The sequence below is a fragment of the Fusarium coffeatum genome, assembly GCF_003316985.1.
Source record: "Fusarium coffeatum strain FIESC_28 chromosome Unknown BRIP53273_contig_422, whole genome shotgun sequence".
NCBI classification, from domain to species: Eukaryota; Fungi; Ascomycota; class Sordariomycetes; order Hypocreales; family Nectriaceae; genus Fusarium; species Fusarium coffeatum.
Genome location: NW_022158211.1, coordinates 1 through 24,126, shown reverse-complemented (window position 1 = coordinate 24,126; position 24,126 = coordinate 1). Strand labels below are relative to the sequence as shown.

The 24,126-nt window shown below is 47.0% G+C and overlaps 7 protein-coding genes across 7 annotated transcripts; 4 read left to right on the top strand and 3 right to left on the bottom strand.

The window, feature by feature from the left end:
* Positions 1–147: 147 nt before the first annotated feature.
* FIESC28_11515 (uncharacterized protein) lies at positions 148–1,907 on the top strand (the record flags this gene model as incomplete). Its single annotated transcript, XM_031165637.1, has 3 exons — positions 148–431; positions 496–838; positions 900–1,907. 3 exons carry the CDS (start codon positions 148–150, stop codon positions 1,905–1,907), a joined length of 1,635 nt encoding a protein of 544 aa, XP_031010304.1.
* A 2,078-nt stretch (positions 1,908–3,985) lies between these two features.
* FIESC28_11514 (uncharacterized protein) lies at positions 3,986–5,716 on the top strand (the record flags this gene model as incomplete). Its single annotated transcript, XM_031165636.1, has 4 exons — positions 3,986–4,222; positions 4,360–4,576; positions 4,627–5,021; positions 5,081–5,716. The coding sequence occupies 4 exons, from the start codon at positions 3,986–3,988 to the stop codon at positions 5,714–5,716; spliced, it is 1,485 nt and encodes a 494-aa protein (XP_031010303.1).
* A 500-nt stretch (positions 5,717–6,216) lies between these two features.
* On the bottom strand, positions 6,217–7,005 carry FIESC28_11513 (uncharacterized protein; the record flags this gene model as incomplete). The annotated part of the gene is made up of 1 exon (XM_031165635.1): positions 6,217–7,005. The coding sequence occupies one exon, from the start codon at positions 7,003–7,005 to the stop codon at positions 6,217–6,219; it is 789 nt and encodes a 262-aa protein (XP_031010302.1).
* Positions 7,006–7,729: 724 nt separating this feature from the next.
* FIESC28_11512 (uncharacterized protein) lies at positions 7,730–8,902 on the top strand (the record flags this gene model as incomplete). Its single annotated transcript, XM_031165634.1, has 1 exon — positions 7,730–8,902. One exon carries the CDS (start codon positions 7,730–7,732, stop codon positions 8,900–8,902), a length of 1,173 nt encoding a protein of 390 aa, XP_031010301.1.
* A 229-nt stretch (positions 8,903–9,131) lies between these two features.
* On the bottom strand, positions 9,132–11,928 carry FIESC28_11511 (uncharacterized protein; the record flags this gene model as incomplete). Its single annotated transcript, XM_031165633.1, has 7 exons — positions 9,132–9,982; positions 10,039–10,230; positions 10,282–10,543; positions 10,597–10,626; positions 10,736–11,193; positions 11,250–11,333; positions 11,901–11,928. 7 exons carry the CDS (start codon positions 11,926–11,928, stop codon positions 9,132–9,134), a joined length of 1,905 nt encoding a protein of 634 aa, XP_031010300.1.
* A 366-nt stretch (positions 11,929–12,294) lies between these two features.
* On the top strand, positions 12,295–20,939 carry FIESC28_11510 (uncharacterized protein; the record flags this gene model as incomplete). Its single annotated transcript, XM_031165632.1, has 5 exons — positions 12,295–12,513; positions 13,103–19,279; positions 20,124–20,483; positions 20,541–20,603; positions 20,655–20,939. The coding sequence occupies 5 exons, from the start codon at positions 12,295–12,297 to the stop codon at positions 20,937–20,939; spliced, it is 7,104 nt and encodes a 2,367-aa protein (XP_031010299.1).
* Positions 20,940–21,054: 115 nt separating this feature from the next.
* FIESC28_11509 (uncharacterized protein) lies at positions 21,055–21,825 on the bottom strand (the record flags this gene model as incomplete). The annotated part of the gene is made up of 2 exons (XM_031165631.1): positions 21,055–21,394; positions 21,449–21,825. 2 exons carry the CDS (start codon positions 21,823–21,825, stop codon positions 21,055–21,057), a joined length of 717 nt encoding a protein of 238 aa, XP_031010298.1.
* Between the last annotated feature and the right edge of the window lie 2,301 nt (positions 21,826–24,126).

Here is a 24,126-nt window from a genome sequence, read left to right as displayed (position 1 = left end):
CATATATCTCCCTATTAAGTAGAGCGAGCCTGCGAACATGGTAGCTTCAAAAGTTCAAATCGACACATATTGCAAGACTAACTCCTTGTTTGTCCCCACAACCGATATCTACTACTGATCTTTTTCCTCTACCCTGGGACCTTCGCTATGGCCCGCGATAATGATGAAGTCCTCGTCGGTGGGAAACCTGGAGCAGTCCACGACGAACATATCGTGATTCAGGAAGACTCAAAGACGACCTGGGAGTGCCTCAAGGCCAACCCAAAGATTGTTCTGTGGACACTGTGGGCTAATAGTTCGTATACCGTTCTTCCTCTTTTGTGTACTTTACCTTTGGATGGTAGAAGACTTATCATCTTTACAGTTGGTCCTTTGATGGTGGGCTACGAGAACCTAGCAATGTCGGTTTGCTTAGCTATGCCCGCGTTCCAGTAAGTAGTACACGCTGCTTTTGTCATCTTCCATGCATTGTGATACTTACGGGTTTCTTGACAGGATGAGGTTTTCTGTCGATGTTGATGGCGAGCTCATTATTCCAGCCTACTGGCAGTCTCTTTGGAGCTCCCTGTACAACGTCACGACTATGCTTGGCTCTGTTTCGGCAGGCTACTGCCAAGACCGATTCGGCCGACGATCTGTGTTTCTTGCTTCAATCATTATCGCGGTAGCTGGCATTGCGCTCACATTCGTCTCGAAGACTCCTGCGGAGTTCCTTGGTGGCAAAATGACTTCCGGTTTCGCGATGGGTCTGATCTTAGCTGGTTCTCAGACTTGGGTTTCGGAGATTGCACCATTGCCTCTGCGAGGTATTGCCCTTTCAACGTATGCAATCATGCTGGTAAGTCTATGAACACTAGCCTGATCAGTTTCGTACTCACCTAAGTACAATCGAAATACAGAACCTCGGACTCTTGCTTGCAATCTCAGCAACGTTCAGTCGAATCTCCATTATGAATGATTGGGCCTTCCGTGTTGTGTTTGCTGCAGCTTGGGTCTTCCCTAGCCTACTAGCGCTGGGACTACCCTTTATGCCCGAGTCACCGTATTGGTTGACTTTGAAGAATAAGCACGATCGAGCGCGACACGCTCTGATTCGCCTTTCACCGAATAAGGACGGAATTGATGCCCGCTTGGTTCAGATACAGCACTCTATCGAAACTGAACGTCGACTTGCGGTTCAGAAGACATCGTATGCTCAGCTTTTACGTGGCACCAATCTGCGCCGCACCCGCATATTACTTATCTGCATGTATATGCCCCAGATCGTCGGCACTGTTCTCTCCTCCAACGCGCCATATTTTCTCAACCAAACTGGCATGGACAACCATACCACTGTCATGATTCTACAAATAGCTGTCAGCTGCGGTGTAGTCTCCGCGGTCTTGAACGTGTTTGCAATGTCGAAGTTCAATTATCGAACACTGATGTTCTTTGGAGTTAGTATCTGTGTCGCTCTATACTTAGCTATGGGCATTGCCGGCACCATGACACGTACACCAGCAACACTTACCGTCATTGGCATTGCAGTTGCGTTTCCCAGTATCTCTTACGGACCTGCAGTTGGAGCATCCATGAGCGTTGCTGGAGAAGTGTCCTCTATCAACCTCCGTGCCAAGTCTCTGGCACTGGGCCAAGCCTTTTCATCTGTTGTGTCGACTATTTGGCAAATCATCCTGCCGTACCTATTCAATAGAGACCAGGCTAACATGGGAGGAAACATCGGCTGGATATTCTTCGGCATGGCAGTTATCTATCTTGTGGTTCTCTATGTTGACGTTCCGGATACGAAGGGTCACACTTACGAACAGTTAGATATTATGTTTCAGAAGAAGGTTCCTGCGAGGCAATTCCCGTCTTACGTGCTTGGCGGCACAAATGACCTCGAGTCATCTATTTCTTTCGCTTAGAGCCAATTTGACTTGGAAAGATAGATGAGACGGTGTTCTAAGACTAGGTTCATAGACTATTGGTAAATGAAGCCGTGTCCCAACTGAGTTTATTGCGAACATGACAAATGAGGAAGAAGGGAACAGAGCTTGAACCCAAGGTTGAGAAGGTCCTTTTTCACAGGTCCAATCGATTCTTAATTAACAAACAGTTGATATACGTTAGCGGTCACTTTGTTTTAACATAACAGCATAGACCATTGAGCCTTTAGTCTTTCAATTGAATCACGTTCTAGGAACTAAGCAATGTCGTTATACTATCCCTATTTTATGGTTCTTTTCTCAACAGTCCGCTGATACCTGTTTAGTGTTCTTTTTGGACAGAACGGAATCAAGTCATCACTGACTCTTCATGGGGCATTTATAAGCTCGAAACACGTAATATCATGAGAACTGTTGTCTTTCTAATTCTAATAGCTCCCTGATTATATTTCTTGAACACCTCACTGTCCGGCTCTCCAAAGCTATCTACACCGCTTCCAGCCGTTCAACTGAACATATTAGGCGTCTTTTCATTAACACTAATTGGGCCGGACACCGCTATCTAACTTAGATGAACGAATCCTGCATATACCCCTTGAATTTGCCTCTCCTGCTGTTTGAGGTAGCAACTTGGTTGATATAATAAGGGAAGTTTTAACAAGTATTACTCAAAGCTGCTATAAATCTTCCTATTTTCCTTCTAGATACTTTGAATATATAGGCGGCGTGTACTCATTCCCAGCGTGTTTGCAGGCAGCTGGATGGGATGATGGATGGCGCTCTTGCTGGCGCAATTATAGATATAGGGTTAATGCTCCCTAGCAATGGTTATTAGATCTTCAATCTTTCTCTTTTGTACTAATTACTAAAAAAGATTTTGGACATAGCAAAGAGTAGCTAAGGTAACGTTCTTTGTGAGGCTTGAGCAGAACAGTGCTTTACTAATTGTATATGTCTCTATAAATTTCAATAGCAGACGGTAATGAGTTTGATAAGTGTTATTCCACATAGCCTCTCAAGACGTGTTGGCACCGTGCCTTGGCTACTTGCATCCAGTCAAAGTTGTCCATACTGTAAGGTAAGGTATTTTGGAATATGGATTAGTTTAGCGAAGCGATTATGACGCCAGGTTTCGAGGCATGCCTTGCCGAAGTCCCACTCATAACGGATTATCAACATTTTCCTGACTAAAAGAAATACCCTCGATATCTGTGAAGTACATACCAGCTTCAATTGACTTTTGTATGCATTGCTTAATTTCTCCCTTTCTGTTATCGTGAGACACAAGGTCACAATGCGAGCTGCAACGTAACCTAACCAATAAGCAGCTGGGAGAGCGTCAGCGTTGATTTTATCATTTACGAGGATGACAAAATCTACCCTGATTTGTCGCGTCGCAGTGCTATGACCCACTGCCACGACATCAGCCCAAACCTAATTTCGGGATCTTCAGTAGCATTATGGGGCTTACCTAAGTAGATAGTATACACCCCAAACTAGATGCACTGTGTGGCTCCGCTATGGAACCTGATGTCTTGGAAGCAACCTTGAAGGAACCCCTGGGATCAGAATGAGATGACTTGGCAGCTTGGCTCTCGATCTGTAACTTTCCAGTTGACTGCACGATATGCTGATGAACAGGGGTCTGCCTATAATCTTCTCGACCAACCATTTTGTATCGTCATGACTGGTCGTACTGTATTCCTTTGGTTCCGCCTCTTCTACGAGCCCTGCGATCCGGCATCAAGTTGGAATCTGACCCAGTATCGTTGTGCTAGTAGGGTTTTCATCCTTCCGGAACCTCCGTTTTCATTTGGGCTCCTCATAATGATGAACAGGACTAATGACGGCAACACCGGCACGGTCCGTCAAGTCTTGGAAGTCACCTCAAGCCATATTCAGTAATCCGTCAACGTAGCGTCGAAAAAAGGAGGTCTTGAAACCTGCATCAATCCCTCAACTTTGCAGACGCGCATTAAAACAGCGTCAATAAATCCGCTCAGATTCCCCGGCCCTTCATTAGTTAGTTGTGACAAACCTGCTTCTGCCAAGGCATCATGCGTCTGCAAGCTTTTACCGCTTTAGCCACGTTGGCTGCTACATCGGCCTGCCAGACCCTCTGGGCTCGCGATGTCGACTACAAGGCGCTTAGCAAAGAGCTTTCGTCCTCAGCAAAGGTCTATTTCCCTGGATCTGATGAGTTCGATGCTGCTTCGAAGCGATGGTCCAACCTCGACACCCCAAGTGTGAACATTGTCGTCGTTCCTGCCACTGAGAATGATGTCGTCGAGATTGTAAGTTTAGTTCTACATACCCACCGCCTGACACTTGTATATCATTTCCCATTTCGTCGTCTTTGCCTTTCCGCGTATCGTGGCTGCCTACCAGTACTGCGGTATGGTTCAGGTTCCTGACTAAAGCTTTGTTACAGGTCAAATATGCCAACAAAAAGAACTTGCCCTTCCTGGCATACAACAGCGCTCATGGAGCAATCACCACTTTGGGACAGATGACACAGGGTATCGAGATTTATCTCAATCAGCTCTCTGGTGTTGAGATCGCCGAGGATGGAAAGAGCGTCACCATCCTTGGTGGAACCAAATCTAAGCTTGTGACCCACACCCTTTGGGAGGCTGGCAAGCAGACAGGTAAGCGCAGAAATGGAAACAGGTTGGCCTCATTCTAATTATCCTGATAGTCACTGGCTGCTGTGAGTGTGTCGGCTATGTCGGACCCGCTCTTGGTGGAGGCCATGGCTGGCTCCAGGGTCGCCACGGGCTCATTGCTGACCAGTTCGAGTCGATGAACATCGTACTGTCCAACGGGACTCTTGCCACAATTGATTCCAACTCCGAGCTCTGGTGGGCTTTGAAGGGTGCTGGACACAACTTCGGTATCATCACCTCCATCACCTCCAAGTCTTATAACATTAAACATAAGAACTGGGCATTCGAAAGTCTGACTTTCAAGGGCGACAAGGTTGAGGAGCTCTACAAGATCACCAACGAAAACATCCTCAAGAATGGCACTCAGCCAACTGATTTGATAAACTGGTCATACTGGTACAATATTCCTGATGTGGACCCCACAGGTGTAAGTATTCACGCTCAATTCTACCGGTTTTCTCGCGAAGTTCTAACAAGTCACATTAGCCTATTGTCCAGATCCTCCTCATCCAAGAAGGCGTCGAGTCAGTCGACAAGGCATACAGTGCCCCCTTCCACAAACTGAAGCCCCTCACGGTTGATAGGAAGAAGGGTCTTTACACAGATCTTGCCAAGTGGGTCGGTATCACTACTGAAGACGGCCCTTGTCAAAAGAATAGAGCTATGAACCCGCGATTCCCCATCTACCTCGAGACATTCAACCCCGCTGCGCAGAAGAAAGCTTTTGACTTCTTCGCTGAGCACGTCCGTGGCGGCTCTGTCTTCAATAACTCTCTGGTCACCTTTGATGGATATTCCACCGAGGGCGTCAAGTCCATTGATGCTAAGAGTACTGCCTTTGCCTACAGAGATCAGAACATTCTCGTCGGTCCATTGATCACTTACCAACCCAATGGAACTGAGTTGGACAATAAGGCCTCTGAGGTTGGCCACAAGATCCGGGAGATCCTACATGAGGGAACTGGACGAGAGCACGTGCCAGCGTATGTCAATTATGCTTTTGGCGATGAAGGTCCTGAGCAGTGGTATGGCAGTGAGAGCTGGAGACAAAGCCGTCTGCAGAAGTTGAAAGAGACTTACGATCCTCAGGGATTGTTCAGCTTCTACGCCCCGATAGCTTAGGTACAATCACGACTGTATTTAGTCTCTTCTCTTCTTCTCTGCGTCGTGACATCAAGTCACGTTGCAGCATATTGCAGACCATCAATTGAAGATATTGTTTCTCTCATGTATCTTGAAATTGTAGATAAGTAACGATTTTCTAGATTTTTGATCCTGTATCCATTTACGACTCTATAGTTGTGCTTAATATGACTATAATAATCATGTGGAACTAAAAAGATGCTTGCTGATTTAGCTCCAACCTTATCGCTGATATCTTTACCGAGACACGACAAGGTTGAGCCCAAGGCCTAACTATAATCCCGGTCTGCTTTGCACCGACGACCGTAACAATACATTCGTGCCAGGAACTCAGATTGCTATTAATAGAAGCTGCCAAGCATCCAGCCACTTCTGACCTCACTACATTACGTGCAGCAGTCTTCACATTCAAGAGACAACTTCATAATGAGTGGATGTTCTGCTTTTGTATCTAAGTAAATTATTTGTAACAACTACATTCAAAAGCTCTCAAGTTTCACTCCAGTGAGATCTTCACAAGCCTTCACAACAGCCTCCTGCTTGTCTTCATCGGCTGTTAGGGCATGTGGCTGGACCCTCTCCCGCTTTGGGTCAAAGTATGCACCAGTAAGAGTAACGTCATAGTCGCCTTCAGCAAGCATAATATACGTCTCGATGCCATCCTGCATTTTACCAGGAGCGTCTTTACCCGCAAGCTTAGTAGGGACATATCCAGGGTGCAGGGAAATAACTGAGGTATTCTTTTCCCTCAATCGTCTTGCCATAGCATGAGCCAGGAGAACGACGTGGAACTTTGAGTCGCAGTATGCTTGGAAGTCGTTCCATTGCTCTTCGCGTTCCAACCAAAATATGTCCTTGAGATCTGTCCTGGCCTCGTGATGAAGGACAGATGCGACAAAAATCAGCCGTTTAGGCGGCTTGATAAGGGCTGCAAGGAGATAAGGTGCCACAAGATTGACAAAAACACTTGATGGTACACCCAGGTCTGTTGTCTTTCGGTAGGGTCCATAGAGGAGTCCGGCGTTGAGAATGACAGCATCAAAGATGCCACCGATAGCATTGGCTTCTTCAGCTAGCTTACGGGTCTCTGCGACTGTAGTCAAGTCGGCAATAAAGACACCTGCAGCTCCAGGGCATTTTGCCTTTACTTCTTCGGCGCGTTCCTGGCTTCGCGCATGGAGGTAGACTTCATGCTTACGCTCGATCAGCTGTCGAGCTGCTTCGAAGCCAAAGCCGTCGGTAGAACCGGTGATGAGGATACGAGCCATTTTGGAAGAGGAATAGCGAGTAAAAACTTGTAAGCGAGAAAAGTGTCGGATGCCACTGTTACTGTTGAGCAGGGGAGATGGAAGTTGGAGGTCGACTGATGGAAGAAATTTCGCTATGAATAAATGGGGGTTGAGGCCTTTCCCGCAACGGAAGTTCGGAACACTTGTAGCTCCGATGACTATAGAACGGTATAATGAGGTTAGTCCATCTGCACAGTAGACATCCATCTCACCGAGTGTTGGCCGAAGTATCAACATCCATGACTTCGAAGGGGATGAGAATGAAGAGTTGTGGGGCGGTCGCCATGACTCGCGCTATCCGACTGGGATGAACCACCTGCCAGTGAGTTGTACGTAATTTCGGGACCCACGATCTTTTGTTTACACTTCAAGGTAAGTTGAGAGGATCGTAGGGGTTGCCATCCGTCGGGCCGCCCTCCTTCCCCCATTCAATTGAACTGGTGCGGGATCTGTGTGGGATTTGTCTTGGCAAAGATGCATGCAAATGATGTGTAATCGCTCAGACGTCGGCACGTCATTTGTGAAACAGGGTAGGTCAGAAATAAGTTAGGTGCCTGCGAATGCGACATCGGACAGACAGTGTGATAGAAAGAGATATGTTGATCACTTGACAGTTTTTTACGTTAGAATGCTGTTTTCAGGTGTTTGTTATCAGTCTTCGTATCTTTTTATTTTATTTTTTTAAACAAGAAGAATCGTCAACATGGCCGCCGTTCCTCAATCGCAACTGGGAAAGTTTCGCTACCTCGTGAGAGGAGCCAAGCCCACCCCGAGCACAGAAGCTTATTTGTTGCCGTCGCTCTCTGAATTCGGAGATATCGTCACGTTGCCTCTCACTGACTTGCGGCCGTCTCTGGATCTTGGAGAGGATTCTCCGTACAGTCTTCAAGTCCATGGATTTACCGCTCGTCGACACCCCTCAGCTCTACACTCAGCTCCTTACAATCGGGCCAGCTGGAATAATGAGAAGCTCCTTCGTGAGGTCTACTTTCCTGAAGTGGTAGAGTTCGTTCAGAACTTAACGGGATGCAAGAAGGCAGTGGTATCTGCCGCGGTTGTGCGAAACCGATTGTATAGCGAGGGCGATGGCTCTTCGGCTCCAGGAGCTGAGGCGGATGCGCAACCCGAAGTGCAAGATGACACATCTCACCTGTTTCCACCGATCTTTGGTAATTATATAAAAGATGGTGTATGTCCGGCCCCAAAGGTGCATCTGGACTGTACTCCAAAAGGCGCAAGGCACCATATTCGTCGCTATCATAGCGAGGTTGCTTTGGCAGCTGAGCATGTAATTGTGGCAGAAAACCGTTTGCTTGAATCAGGCATTCCATGGAACGACGTCAAGAACCATTATGGCGGGGACAAGCACGGTGAAGGTAAAATACCTCACTTTGCGCTGTTTTCGATATGGCGACCCTTGAAGACGGTTCATCGTGACCCTCTCGCTATTTCATCGGCGGCTTCTTTTCCCGTGTCTGATTACGTTCCCTCTGATCAACGCGAGCCAACAGACCACAGCATCCCTGCTCACCTATACCGCATCATAAGCAATAGTAACAGCCAAGATGTTGAAGGGCCTGATATGAATGACGGCACGTATCAGACCCAAAGCTACCTCGCATACGCACCGCAGGATGAGGAAAAGACTTCGCATGACTGGCACTACATTTCAGATCAACAACCCTCCGACGTCCTGGTGATTCAATTGTTCGACAACGAGATGGAAGCGCATGCACGAGCACCTTTGGAGGGCGGCAGAGGTAAGTCTGATCTTGGAGTTGGGGGAGCTGTCCATAGTGCTTTCGAGCTGGTGGATCAGGATGAGAAGGCGGAAGCTAGGGAAAGCATTGAGGTTCGGGTCGCAGCATTCTGGTGATGGTGGCTTGTAAATCAGTATGACCATGGTTCAATATCAACTGCACAAACATAACCTATCATTATTCACAGTCTTGAAGCCTCAATAATGATGAAACTTGAATGATTGCTTTTCATCTGGCATATATGTTCTGACAGACAGTATGAACCCTCGTTGAGAACCGAAAGATTGATTTCTCACTTCATCTTGACTTTTTCTATATGTGTCTAGCTAGTCTAGTACCTTCAGCTCACCTAGCTCCGGCTCGTTTGACGCTGAAGCGTTGTCCCAAAACGATGAACTGGGCTACAGTAATAATTCGACGTAGAGGCAGGGCTTCTTGCCTGTTAAAGGCCCCATCCATGGCATCCTGTGCAGCCTCCCAGTCTACAAAACCCAACTTCTCGACGTTTTCTTTAGTAACCAGTTGGCTAATCTTCTTATGCAGCGGTCCGCCGGACCAAAACTTCCGAGGACCCATATAAGCTTTCTTACTCATATTGTAAACCTCATCGGTGACATAAGGCTTGACGGCTTCTCGCAGAACATGCTTCTCGCGCCAGCTCTTGTCCTTTGCGTTGTACCTCATTTTCAGACTAGGTGGAATGTTATTGACGTACTCGGTCAGATGGTGATCGAGGAAAGGACAGCGGCTTTCGATCTGGTGGACCATGTCTATGTTATCGCCATTGTATCGTAAGATGAAATGGGGCATGAATGTTTTCACAAACATGTATTGTGCTGTATGAGCAGGATGCCAGCGGTTGAGTATGTTGTCTCGAACTTTACCATCCAAGCCTTCAATAAGACACGTCTCAGGTACGCCATCGCCATAGGCCTTGGTCCAATTCGAGAACGGTAAACTTCCGACCCTGGCGATGGAACTGATGACGTGACTGGATATGAACATACGCTTCGTCGAGATTGGTAGCTTTGGCGTAAAATCACCAAAGATACCATACCTAGCCTGTTTGCTCGCCAAAGCATACGCTTCTTCACGTTCAATGTTCGTCATCATGGAAGGCCACGAATGATCGGCCTCGCTCAGTGAGTCAGATCTGAAGGCATCATAACCTCCAAAATGTTCATCGGAGCCCTCGCCTGGTCTGAGTTAGATATCTCGCTATTGCTAGCCGGTTTCTGGAATGATTACCCACCTGTAATAACGACCTTGATACCCTGAGAGTGCACAGCTTCTGCCAATGCCAGTCGCCCCATTCCGTTTAAATCTGGTAGAGGGACTTCACTGTACCATGTGGTGTCTTCAAATCGTGCAACCAGTGCTTCTTCATCCATTTTGACTAGATGGATATCAACACCGAGCCAGTCCGCAGTGCGACGAGCAATTGCTTTGGTTCATCAGTCTTGAAGTAATTGAGGATAGAAATGAGATTACGTACCCGACTCGTCTGCCCCACTGCCCTCGTCGAACTGGACAGTATAGCACTTCATACTGGAGGGGGCTGAACTTCTTTCATTGCCCAGGTTTGTGCCCTGCTTGATGAGATGGGCTACCATGCCGGCAACGGATGATGAGTCTATTCCACCAGAGAGGTAGACAGCTACAGGAACATCCGCCTTGAGGCGGAGTTTTACGGCCTCTAGAAGACGTTCTCTGACGCCTTCGGTCATCTCGTCTTCGGATCGGTGATCTTCAATCCACTGTAGGAGTATTAATAGTCTGGAGCTATCGGTCAATGGGATGCTATACTTACTTTGTCGGGGTACTCAACATCCCAGTACGGCTTTTATTCTTCTGTCTCATTGGGTCGACATGTGAGATAATGTCCGTGTAGGACCTACGCGTGCTAGTTAGATGCCTATCATAAATACTACCGGTATGATTGAATCTACCTTGTGCACTCCTTGGAAGAATGTGCTTGAGTCAACCCTCCAACTTTGGTCTCGAAGTGTTCGGACACACCACTCCGGTTGCAGACCAAATGCCAAGAATGATTTGATCTCTGTTGCTACCAACAATTTGTTCTGGTGCACTGTATAATAGAGACTCTTGATGCCGTATCGATCTCGGGCCGCTATGAGCTGCTGGCGATTCTCATCCCATAGTACAAATGCGAATTCGCCTCTAAGGTGAGAGATAAAGGAGAAACCGTAATGCTTGTAAAGGGCAATGACAATCTCGGAGTCACTGTTTCCGACAAACTTGAACTCATCAGACAATTGAGTCTTGTAACGTTCATAGTCGTACAATTCACCATTGACGACGGCATGGACCCTGCCCTCTTGATCATGGAAAGGCTGGTTTCCACTAGGGCTGAGGTCGATAATGGACAGTCGAACATGCCCGAGACCTGACACTTTTAGTATATTCACAAACACAAAACACTACACAGAATACAGAACTCACCAACACCATGGTCGTCACTGAACCAACGGCCCCGGGCGTCTGGTCCACGATGAGCAATCAGATCCAGGCTGCCTTCGAGCTCAGCTGTCACATGCTTGGCTTCACCATTCACCACGGGTAAATAACTTGTGGGTCTGAGGCAACGGAAGGATTCAAAGGAGCATACGCGCCCTGTCGGCTTGGTATCGCTCCAATAGTTCGTCTAGCTAAGCACAGGAGTGAATGACTCAACAACTATTTCCCATACTTACACTAATCGGTGGACTATGAAGGGAATATTCTCCTTGGCAGTTATCTTGGTGTTTACTTGTGACATCCGCCTTCCTGACTTTACACCCTCCTCGCGATCCATCCATTTCCATTCATTGCTGCGTATCCCTGCAGGGTACTTTTTCTGGGTATCGTATAACTGAAATGATCGGGACTACAACAGATAGAAAAATGACCCTGGTGGCCCAGAATTAGCCTGCGTCAAGCAACTACCAGGGCTTTCTGCCTCGGACAGAAAACTTATAACTCCACAGACTCCCACTCAGACGGTGGCTTACTGTACAAGTGTATCGAGTCCCTGGATAGGTGGTATTAGGAATGGCCCCCGGTATCCTGTGGATACAAGAGTTCTTCGTCACGACGATGGGGTAGCAAACACACCGACACCAGAATGACTCGGCGTTTGCATTACGGATACTAAGACCTATCGGCTCATGGATGCCAGATTACGAATCGAGATCTTCGGTACTTTTGTCTCGCTTGTCTGGCTCACTATGTAACAGATAGACACACACCAGTGGCATCGACCTGTGGTGTGTTGAAACCTCCATTAGCTGGATGTAACAAGTCAAATCCAGTAGATGCCTTTCACCAGATCGCCTGCTTTGCGGAATGGCGAAACCACTGTGCGTGCGTTGCGATTTTAAAAAGCTTAGCTTGGTTGAAAGATAGCTGTAAATACGCCTGTGTGTGTTATTGTCAATCTATATTGCAAAACCATTGTGACCGTTTTTGCTACGTCCAGCAGTAAACTTTGTACTCAGCTTTGTCCGTCATGGCTCCTCCAGCAGTATCAGCACTTTCTGTGCCACAGATTGATGTCCCGCCTAGAGCTCAGGCGCTCAAAACCCACTTGGAAACCGTCAGTGTCGACTGTCCAAGCCTGGGTAGCAAAGCCCTGGCTAATTGGTTGATGGAGGAAGGCAAGACCTTCTTCAGCCTTTGCCAAGCAGCATGGGCCTTGACTCTTCGAAGCTATACTGGCTCTGAGGATGTATGGTTCACTTGCTTAGGTCCCGAGAGGTGAAGTGTCCAGGGTAGTCAGTCTTCCTTTTGCTGATAGCTGACTTTTTCAAGGAACTACTATTGTGCTGTATCACCCACGCAACCTGTACGAAGCCTGTGGGACTTACAGGATGTTGAATCGATAGGTCTAAGCCGTACCACATTTTGGGGTGCTGTTTCCGTTATCATTCCACATGAAGACCATCGGAGGATGACAAATGAACTAGAAATGGTGAGGTTCCCAGAAAGAATCCGAGAAATCGCCTAGATTTACTGACACTTCACTCAAGTTCGACCTTGCCGTGTGCTTCTCCCAAAGACCTGAAACACATGTCCCCATCGTTGTGATTTACTACAAGTCGTCAGTAGTTCTTCCCACACTAGCTGAGATGGTCGCAGCTACAGTCGCCAAGGCAGTTGAGGAGATTGTTCTCCATATTGACTCTTCCATTGGAGACCTTGAGATCTGTAGTGATTGTGACATCAACCGACTTGCGAGATGGAACATTCTATCGGCTAAGGAAGACCCCAGCCCACAACCCATCCATCGTGTCATCTCTCAGACTTCTGTTCTTTAGCCCAAATCAATTGCTGTATCTGCTTGGGATGGGGATCTTACGTACCAAGAACTCGACCGCCTTGCGACAGGTCTCGCCATATGGATCCAACACCTTGGTATCGTCGGCCCTGAAGTCTTCGTCCCTCTTGTTTTTGAAAAGTCCAGATGGGCAGTTGTTGCTCAACTGGCTGTTCTGAAGGCTGGTGGTGCCTATTTTTTCATCAACCCGTCTCATCCCTTGCAGTATAGTCAGACTCTGAGCTCGCCATTGCATCCACTCGTGGCAGTGTGCTCATCGGCGCATAGTCATATTGCCAAGGAACTCGCTTGTCAAGCTATTGTGATTGGCGATGGGGTCCGTGAACTGTTGGAGTCTATACCTCTAGACAATGAGCCAGGATCGCCAACCGTCAGCGTCAGCACATCGAATGCTATGTACGTCACGTTTACTTCGGGAACAACAGGTAAACCGAAGGGCATCACTACGGAACACGCTGCATTTTACTGCATGGCTATGGCCAATGCCAAAGCCCTCAAGATTGATACTACGACAAAGATGCTGCAGTTCGCGTCATATTCTTTCGATGTCAGCAACCGCGATACTCTTGTTACCCTGATGTTTGGTGGCTGCGTCTGCATTCCATCTGAGGATGATCGATTGAACGACCTCTCTGGGTTCATGAAGCAGCATCAGGTCACCCTTGCTAGCCTTACCCCCTCTATGGCTAGTACTCTCAGTCCCTCTTCATGTCCTACGCTACGAGGATTGGTACTTGGAGGAGAGCCAATGACGGAAAGCCACGTCCTGACATGGGCAAAACACGTCAAGCTTTTCAATGCTTATGGAGTGAGTGAAAGCACTGGTATCGCAGCACTAGCATCAGAACTCAAACCAGGCTTCTCAGCAAGCAACATCGGCTATGGATGTGGCTCCAAATTATGGGTTGTCGCTGTCGATCAGCCCGACAAGTTAGCTCCCATCGGTGCTCTGGGTGAACTAGTCATCGAGGGCCCGTCTGTCTCTCGCGGTTACCTCGGCGATCAGGACCGGACGGACAAATATTTCACTTCACAGCCAGCATGGAAGAGAAGGATTCATGAGCAATACGGCCATCATCAGTCTGGCAAGCCAACTTTCCGTACAGGCGACCTGGTGCGATACAATCTTGATGGGTCATTGCAGCTGGCAGGAAGGCGGGATCATCAAGTCAAAGTCAACGGACAAAGACTTGAACTCAGCGCACTCGAACACCACATCTCAGCATGTCCACAAGTATCGAAAACAGGTTTCTCTTATGTTATTGCCGTTGCTGTCAAGGCAGGGAACAATGGCTCCAACAAGCTTGTTGGCTTTCTGGGACGCGATACGTCCAGGGAAACATTCACCCCGTCTCAACTGTTACTGGAGCAGCTGGAGGGTATCGATGACTTGAAATTAGACCTTCAAGGATACCTGCTTAATAACCTACCAGCATATATGGTCCCGTCCAACTTTGTCCTCCTTCAGAATATGCCACTCACAACTTCCAACAAACTCGATCGACTTCTCCTACAGGATACGGCGGCTCAAGCCCTATCCGTCATTCAGACTCGTTTCATCAATCAAGACTTGGCTGCTGGAGAAAGGCCTTCTACTACCAATGAGAAGGTCCTTGCCAGGACTTGGGGACGAATTCTGGGCATCAATGACTCGACAATCTCTCGCAATGACTGCTTTTTCCGAAAAGGCGGTGACTCAATGGCCACTATTTTACTCGCTGCCACCCTCCGACAAGAGGGCTTCAGTGTTCCGGTATCTGATATCTTCAAGACATCCGTCTTATCAGAGATGGCGCTAGTCATGGTTGAAATAACCCTGAGCTCTACTTTGGAGACACTAGCCCCGCTTTCACTGCTTGTCAATTCGGAGAAAACTATTGATTCTATTGCAAGGGCAACTGGTCTTTTAATTGACGAGATCGAGGATGTATACCCTTGTACGCACATGCAGCAAGGATTAATAGCATTGACTGCGCAAGACCCGCAGGCGTACATTGGTAGTTACATCTGGAACCTCGTTCCGGGACTGGATGTCAGCAAGGTAACATCTGCTTTGGAAGAAGTTTGGTATCATAACCCCATTCTTCGAACCCGGGTGGTGCAAACAACAGAAGGCCTCTACCAGGTCGTTATAAAAGCTGGACTGCCGTTGGAGCTTGTCTCCTCGGTCACAGGTTTCTCAGCCATTATTGACATCAATCATGGTCCTCTAGCCAGATTCTATCTGAACGACGAGTCGTTCCGTCTGGATATCCACCACTCCTTGTTTGATGAATGGTCTCTGGCCCTGACTCTGTCTCAAGTGGAGCGTTCGTATAAAGGAGGAGCACTCGACATGAAGCCATTCAACCCCTTCGTTCGTCATCTACTCCATCAGGACACTGCGATGACTGAGTCATTCTGGCGACAACTGTTCTCTGGCTTTGAGGCTAATCGTTTCCCTGTCACAGCCTCGAAGTCTGTAAACACTGCTAAAACCGTTGTGCTCCAACACGAGGTCCTTCTTGATGAAGGCAGGTCCACCAAGTATACACTTGCTACCATCGTCCGCCTTGCGTGGGCGATTGTCCTGTGGCGCCAGACAGGCTCTGATGATGTTGTTTTTGGTGCCACCGTGAGCGGTCGTAATGCCAATCTTGACGGCATCGATCAGATCAGTGGGCCTACAGTGGCCACTTTACCTGTTCGCATAAAATTGCAAATTGAGACATCTGTCAACAGGAGTCTTGCACAGGTCCAGAGTGAGTTCATTGAGATGATTCCATACGAGCAGACTGGGTTGTCACGAATCCGACAGTTTGGAGAGCAAGCTGCCGAAGCGTGTAACTTCCAGAATCTACTCATTGTGCAGCCACAAGAGCAGAAGAAGGATTCTTCATTATTCCAGTCCTCAACGTATGACAATGCCAAAGCATTTGCGAGCTATCCCCTCGCCTTGACTTGCCGGCCAGAAAAGGGCCGAGTGAAATTTACAGCGGCATTTGACTCTGACTTAATTACTCAGGAGGCTGGAGAGAGTCTTCTCAGGCAGTTAGCCCATGTTATGCGACAGATCACAGCGTTAGGGTCTATTGCCGTCAAGGACATCAGTACGGCACCTCTACAAGATATAGAAACGCTACGAGATTGGAATGGTGTTCTTCCCACATCTGATAGTACTTGCATTCACGACAGAATCCGGCAGCTATCTACGACCCAACCGAACGCACTTGCAGTCCACTCCAAGGATCTGGACTTGAAATACCAACAAGTGGAGAACTATTCCAATCACTTTGCTCTCCATCTCACCTCCAAAGGCGTCAAGCCAGGGGACTTTGTGCCATTCTTAGCAGAGAGATCACCTTGGGTGCCAGTGGTTATGTTGGCAATTCTCAAGACAGGTGCAGCTTTTGTCCTTCTCGACCTTTTGCATCCCATCAAGAGACTACGAACCATGTGTTCTATGGCCGACGCTAAGATTCTTGTTACTTTCGACCAGACTAGGCATATCGGCGAGAACCTTTCACTTCCCCTCTCGATCTTTGACCCCAGGGGATATATAGAAGGATACAACAGAGGATCTAAGCTTTCCTTGCCAACTGTCTCTCTGGAATTAGACTCTCCCGCCTGCGTTGTCTTCAGCTCTGGAAGTACGGGTATCCCCAAGGGCATTGTGCTTTCTCACGGTGCCATTACTACAAGCGCGACCGTCATGCGACAGCATGGCAATCTCACTCAAAACAGCCGCGTTTTCCATTTTGCCTCATTCGCGTTCGACATCAGCATTGGCGAGATCCTGTTTACACTTGCTGCTGGAGCCTGTCTCTGCGTACCGAGAGAAGGAGAACGACAAGGGAGCCCAGCAAAGGCAGCAGGAGATCTCAAAGCGACTTGGGCGCTCTTAACTCCGTCAGTCATCAACCTCTTTGATCCATCAGATGTGCCGACCATAGAGACTTTGGGCTCATGTGGTGAGCCTCTTACTTCACAGATCGTGGATATCTGGGCGCACAGAGTGAAACTCTTCGCCATGTATGCACCTGCAGAATGTACAGTCATTTCTCACATTGGTCGCATTTTACCTGATAGCCAAGCGTCTGATATTGGTCGCAGCTTTAGAGCTGCATCTTGGGTAGTCAACCCTACAGACCACGATAGGCTCGTCCCGATCGGTACAATCGGAGAACTAGTCGTTGAAGGACCTATCGTCTCAACGGGATACCTCAAGGACCGGAAAAGGACAGATCAGGTCTTTATCAGTAACCCCTCCTGGCTCTCAGAGATTCGTTCGAGCTGTGGAAGGATGTACAAGACGGGGGATCTTGTCAGGCAGACATCTGATGGTCACCTCCAGTTCATTGGTAGAAAGGATGACCAAGTGAAGCTTCACGGTCAGAGACTTGAGGTCGGTGAGGTTGAACATTGCTTGACCTCTGTTTGCAAGAACATTAAGGCCGCAGCAGTTGAATGTGTCAAGATCCCGGGTCAGAAACATCGCTCTGCATTAGTAGCCTTCCTGGCTTCCCATAGAAGACAGGATTGGGAACAGACTTCATGCGACAAAGCATCTATTGCTGGAGGGCTCGAGCTAATTGTTTCACCAAACCAGCAATTCTACTTCACCATTGAGATGCTAAACAATTCTTTACGCGAACTCCTGCCATCTTTTATGGTCCCATCTTACTTTATTCCCCTCATTGACGTCCCTCTTAGCCTGTCAGGGAAGGTCAATCGACGTCTCCTTCGCGACAACTTTGCAAGAAACATATCGAAGATTCTCGACCGATACCGATTGAGGACCAGCGCCACAGGCACGGAAGACGTCCCCAGAACTGCACATGATCGGGAAGTTCAAGAAGTTGTTGCGAAAGCTCTCAGTTTAAATACCGAATCGGTCTCAATGAACAGCAACTTCTTCAATCTAGGAGGTGACTCAATATCAGCAATGGCGGCATCCACACTTGCCAAACGTCGCGGTATTGATCTGACAGTTGCCACTATATTTTCACATCAGGTCTTGTCTAAAATTGCCTTGGCTTGCGCCCCAGTAACTCAAGGGGTATCAAACACTCTGGATCACGATTCTGAAAGCAAGAAGCAGCTAAGAAGCGGTTCCACCAGCGGCCGAATTCCTCTCGATGAACTCCCAAGCCACATACCACAAGAGGTAGTGGGCAATGTCATCGAGGCCAGCCCTGCGACCGAGTTCCAGGTGATGACACTTTACAACTTCTACAGTCGCTACCTATGGATCTCGCTGCCTGAGGGAGTCGATCAAGATCGTCTGGAGGCTGCTTGCCACGCCCTTGTTCAGAAGCATTCCATCTTGCGCACGGCCTTCTGTACAAGTGGAGACAAGTCCATCATCCAGTTGACTATGCGAGAAATGCCAGTCAGGTTGTTGCGTTACTCAGAGGTTGAAAACCTGGAGAAGCACTGTGCACATGACTCCCTCGCTATGGATGTACCTGTTGACGGTAAGCCTGGGTTGCAGATTCAGCTCTTGAAGTTGAGAGACTCCAGGCTGTTCCTAGCACTGAGAATGCCTCATGCCTTATTTGATGGGATGTCTTTGAATACCATCTGCGAGGATCTGAGTTCTGCATATACCGGACAAGAGATGTCGCCGTGTGCTCAGTTTTCAGACCACACAAGACATATCTGGGAGAAGAGAACCCCCGAGACCTATCAAGTATGGAGAGATGTGCTAGAGGATACTGCAGTTACTGTCATGAGTAGAGACCTCCTTCCTTTGTCGGCGAGAGACACTTTAGTAAGCGACAGGGAAAAGCCTCAAGGAGTGACTGCAACGTTGGAGACTGGACCAACCTCCCCACCTCCGACTTCAACCATGGCAACATTGGTGAAACTAGCATGGGCTATCACACTATCCAAACTCTTCGCACCTGACAGCAGCGAAGGTAGACTTGGTGATGTTGTTTTTGGCCAGGTCGTTCATGGCCGCGGCCTTGGAATATTGCATGAAGATCGCATCGTCGGTCCATGCCTTAACATCATCCCGGTACGAGTGCACTTCCCTCGGTCGCCCAACAGAGAAGCTTTACTCTCTCAAGTCCAACAGCAGCATATCCAGACGATGCCGGTACAAAATCTTGGACTTGGAGATATCACTCGCAACTGTACTTCCTGGGATTCTGGGACCAAGTTTGGTAGCTTTGTAAGGTTCCAAAACTTCACCAACAACGATGATCCAACCTGTGACTTTGATGGGCATACTTGCGAAACGGGGTTATATAGTCTGCCAAACCGCCCTTCGAACACCGCCAATGTCCTCGTGGTTCCCAAAGGTTCAGGATTAGCTATCACGATGACGCTGTCCAGTCAGGTGCTGGAACAAAAGGCGGCGGATTATGTGGTTGGGTATTTTGGTGACGTGATTAAGAGTTTATCAGGGCAGGAGAATGTTTGCAATTATCTTATATAGCTGCATGTCCCTAGAAGAACCTTTACATGATTGATAGATAGATTTTCCTTGATTCGCCGCTGAAAACATAGTATGAATACGTGCTAGCCTTTGACCTATGTGCATGTAACTGATAACTCGGCCTGCTTATAAAGGTATTTTGCAAAACTATAAGAGTGATTTCAGAAACTGTAATTCCCATACTCTTCGTTACTTATCGTGGAATTCCTTAGGGGTTAGGGTACTGAAATAAACTAACCTAAGTGCTGGCCTGAGCTTACCTAATATTACTAAATCTTCGTCTCTTGTACTGTTAGTGGCCTATCCCTCTAACATCTTAGCGGTGCTGTAAGGTAAATTCGGGATTGTAACTTTTTCTCCATTTGGGGGGTTTACCACCCCTGCTTTTGTGGTGTTTATTAGCACTAACTTCCTGCAGCAGGGGGTGAACTGATGAAGAAACGTGCAGCTCAACACTCGGGGTCCACATTCAGTGGACAAATCACTGAAATTCCTTAAGTTCACCATCCGTCCGTCTCCCACACTCCTTTGATCCATTCTATCCTGTTACGATCCTTTCGACGTTATGACTTCGCAGAAGTTTCGTGTCGCCATCCTCCAGAACTTCATACTTGAGGAGACTGGTGGTAAACCTATGATAGACAGAATTATACAACTCGTCCGCCAGTCGAAGCCTGATGCCGGAATTACTGTTTACGCTGCAATCCAAGGCGATGGACTCCCAGACATGGAAAGTCAGGACTTAATCATCTTGACCGGAGGCCCTTTCAACCTTTTGGAGAACGACAGGCCCAAATGGGTGGGCGAAACACTGAGGTACATCAAGACAGCTACAACGAACCGATCAAGCCCTAAGATCTTGGGGATTTGCTGGGGCCAGCAGGCGATTGCTTTAGCGCTGGGAGGTGCCCTGGACAAGTCACCTAGGGGGCAATGTGTAAGTTCTGACTAATGGAATGGAGTAAAGAAAAGGACAGCTGATTTTGACTTTCAGGCTGGCGTCGAAAAAATCCCAATATTACCACAAGGAACCGCGTTGTTCAAGACTAATTCACTGGTAGGTTGATGATCTGTTTGAAGTCTTGGCTAGTCTGATTGACATCCGAAGAATATCCATAAGAACCATGAAATTGTAGTAACCGATATTGGGCCCCACCTCTCTCCCTTGGCTCACAATCATGAGATCTTGATGTCAAAAACTGGTCAGGTCCTTACCTTCCAGGGGCACCCAGAAATGGATTTTTCATTGTCTAAGATGTTTCTGACTCTGGAAAGCTCAGCCAGGTTAAGCAGAAACCTGGACCATGGTCTCAAGTCTATTGACTCGCCTCACGACGGTGAATTTATTTTCAAAAAGGTTATGCAATGGGCTTCTGGAGACTTGAACCTGTAGCTAAATCACACCCATACCGGTAACTAGGTCTATAGTTAACTCTATTATATGTATAAGCTCAAGCCTAAGACGTCTAAGAACACTAAAAGCCAAGTTACGCTAGCACCAGAAACTCCTAGGCGTTACAAACTCGTGTAAACGCAAGAGTATCGATGTCCACCTGAATTCCAGTGAATTCCCCATAGCAGGATAGGCCAAACTGTAGTTCCGCCTGCGCAAGAGTGTCGTCAGAAGTACTAAATCTAACGCTACCTGACCTCCAGCCACCAACAGTGTCGTACATTTCAGCGTAACTGCTTAATGACCCAACCGTGAGCTGAATGTTGCAGGTGTAGTCGGCATTCTGGCTGACACTGACGACTCTGTAATGGTACGAAAATTCATAGTCACCATTCAGATTCTGCAGAGTCTGCTTGATGTAGTAATCGGGTACACCGTTGACAAATGTCGCGGAGCTGTTGACTTTGTGTTAGCAGTGGGCTGAAGAAGCGATTTCAATAAGAACGTACAGTGCGTTTCGGCCGGATTGGGGCTGGCTTTGGGTGAGGTGGGCGTTGCTGGTCCAAGGTGCAATATCGTCACCGATGCTGTCGTCAAAGTTTGGGTTCACAAACAACTGGGATTCGACACAGACTGCAGCCGCGGACGTGGTAGTAGGTTCGGCTTCGGCTGTAGTTGTAGTATCCTCCAGGGTTACAGTGGCGGTATCTATTAGGGCTGTAACAGTAGTCGAAGCGATTGATGTAGCCGATGTGTCAGCAGCAAGCGTTGAGGTAGTCTCAGTAACGCTTGCAACGGCGATCCTCGTCGGTCGACAGGGACCGGCTTCAGCGCCGAGAAGCAGCGTAACAAGAACTGCTAGATTGAAGGTGATAACACGAACCATGGCGTTAGATAACAAGTGAATATGAAAATGAGTGTCCACAGCTGCAGATATTACAGCTTAAGGTTTGGATGTAGACATTAAGACGTTACAAGAGGTAAGTCTAAGTTAAAGGTATTTAGTAAAGACATTCCCCCCTTTTACTAACCCAGCTTTTTTAAAATTAATATTAACTAGTTGCTTTTTACAGTACTGTCGCTAATAAATAACGGCTTAGTATAACGCTATTATTGATAATTCAGTACGCTATTGTCAATAGTTCAGTGTGATGTGGGGGGAAAGGTGGGGCGCGGCAATTGAAGCGAAAAAGGAAAAGGTGAAAAGCTGTGACCAGAAGAGAAAAGGCAAAGTAAAGAAAAAACAAATAAAAAAAGAGTTTCATTCCGTAGCCAGAGCTACAACAGTAGCAGCAGCAACATCAGAGCAGCTAGGGAAATGCTTGCAAGGGGTCAAAGACGACTGCTAAATATTCGCCCAACTAAACAACACGAAGAAAGCCCTTCTGGCCACTCTATACATAGAGACGGTTGAGGAACCGCCGTAACTGATATTCCTCCGGGTCTCAATTAAGATGAGCTTAAAGCCTGGCTTAAGTTTTATTGATCTACTAAATAAGACAGAAGCGGGGCACAAGCTCTCTGAAGTTAGCAATGGGACTGACCACTGGCCACAACGATGCTGGTGCTTCTTAGCAGAGGTTGGAGACTTTAGGACACTTATGCGTCTACAATTGGATGTCACAGATATCGCTAGCCATAGAATCCATATCTTCTTCTATACAGATAGGCGCAGCAGCGAGATAGCATCATCGGAGCTTCAGAAGGGATGTACTATCGCAGTGCTGTACGCAAAGCAATATGCATTTGCGTTTTCAGAACCAGGAGTTCGTGTAGAGAATTTCTTACTAATCAAGATAGTGCCTTGGTTACAATGTAATAGCACCCTAGTAACGATTCCCTCTAGACCTTTCTACTATCGTTAGATGACTTGCTAACCTTTAGAGATCGAACCCAGACGTTCTCAGCAGAGATAGATAAAACGAAAATTTGCCACAGGTATAGAATACAAGCTGCATCTCTAATAAAGTAGGCAAAGTGCTACCTGCTCTGATATTGTAACGGGGTAAGATAATATTCTTCTGTTACTTGTATTATACGCAGATACTAATCAGAACTATACCAAGCTCTGCCAGAGAACTGGGTGGATTAAGAAGAACTACAAAGCAGACTGCAAGCTTTATTGTAGTTTCGTAATATTACTTACACAGGGAAGCTACCAGGGCGTCAATGTCTAGGGGATTACCCTATATAACGCGTACTATCGTTAACTAGGTCGACTTTATTTGAGTTGCTCTTTCTTTCTAGCTCGTTTCTTAGAACGGAGACGACGTTCTTGGTCAGTATTTATCTCCTCAATGTCCGTGAACAGAGCGGACATGTTCGTCAAGTCCGGCATTAGTGTCAATACAAACAGACAGCGCGAACACCTGTATCGCGGAGTACAGTGTTTTCGAAAGACATGCTCCCTTAGAGATAGTTAGCAGCTTATCCAGTGTCAGCTACAGCAAAGAAGGGGACCAAGTTTAATCCCTGGAATTAAGCACAGCCCCTACAACGTGTCTTTCCATACCTATTTAGATCGTGTTTAAAAAGAAGTAATAAGAAAAAGTGTAATTATTATCCTTGGTATTCCTAATGTTTGTATTCTGGGCTGTCTGCGTTGTAGATGTAAAGCGATGGCTTAGATCAAAGACGACGGTAAATCACGAGAAGATCTACTAAACGAGGTCGACATAGACCCTCGCCGGAATAAGCATAAAATACCATAACTGTTACTAATAGTATTTAGGCTAGCAACAGTTAGCAGCTGCCTCTAACCTTTAAGACTCGAAGCTTCTCTATTATCCTATTTAGGTAAGTTATATCTGATCTAGAGTAGTTAGAGAACCTTACCATACTTTACTTTACTTTAACTGCTGTAGCTTAGCAGACCAGAGTATTACAAAGCGCCTTAACAATTAACCTGTTTACTTTAATAAGGTTAAGAAAGTTATAAAAGATTAGGAAATAAACTTAATATCTATATAGTTGTACTATTTCATATAATATATTAGCAAAGGTTTTACTTAAGAGGGAACAGTCTTAATAGTTTAAAGTAAATCCTTATAAAGACTACCTTAGGATTAACCTTACTATATATTCTTTTAGCTTCTAAAGCTCTAATATTACAATCCAACTAGTAGATTAGTTACCTTATATATAGCCCTATACTTTTACTAATTACTATAATATATTTAATAAGTAA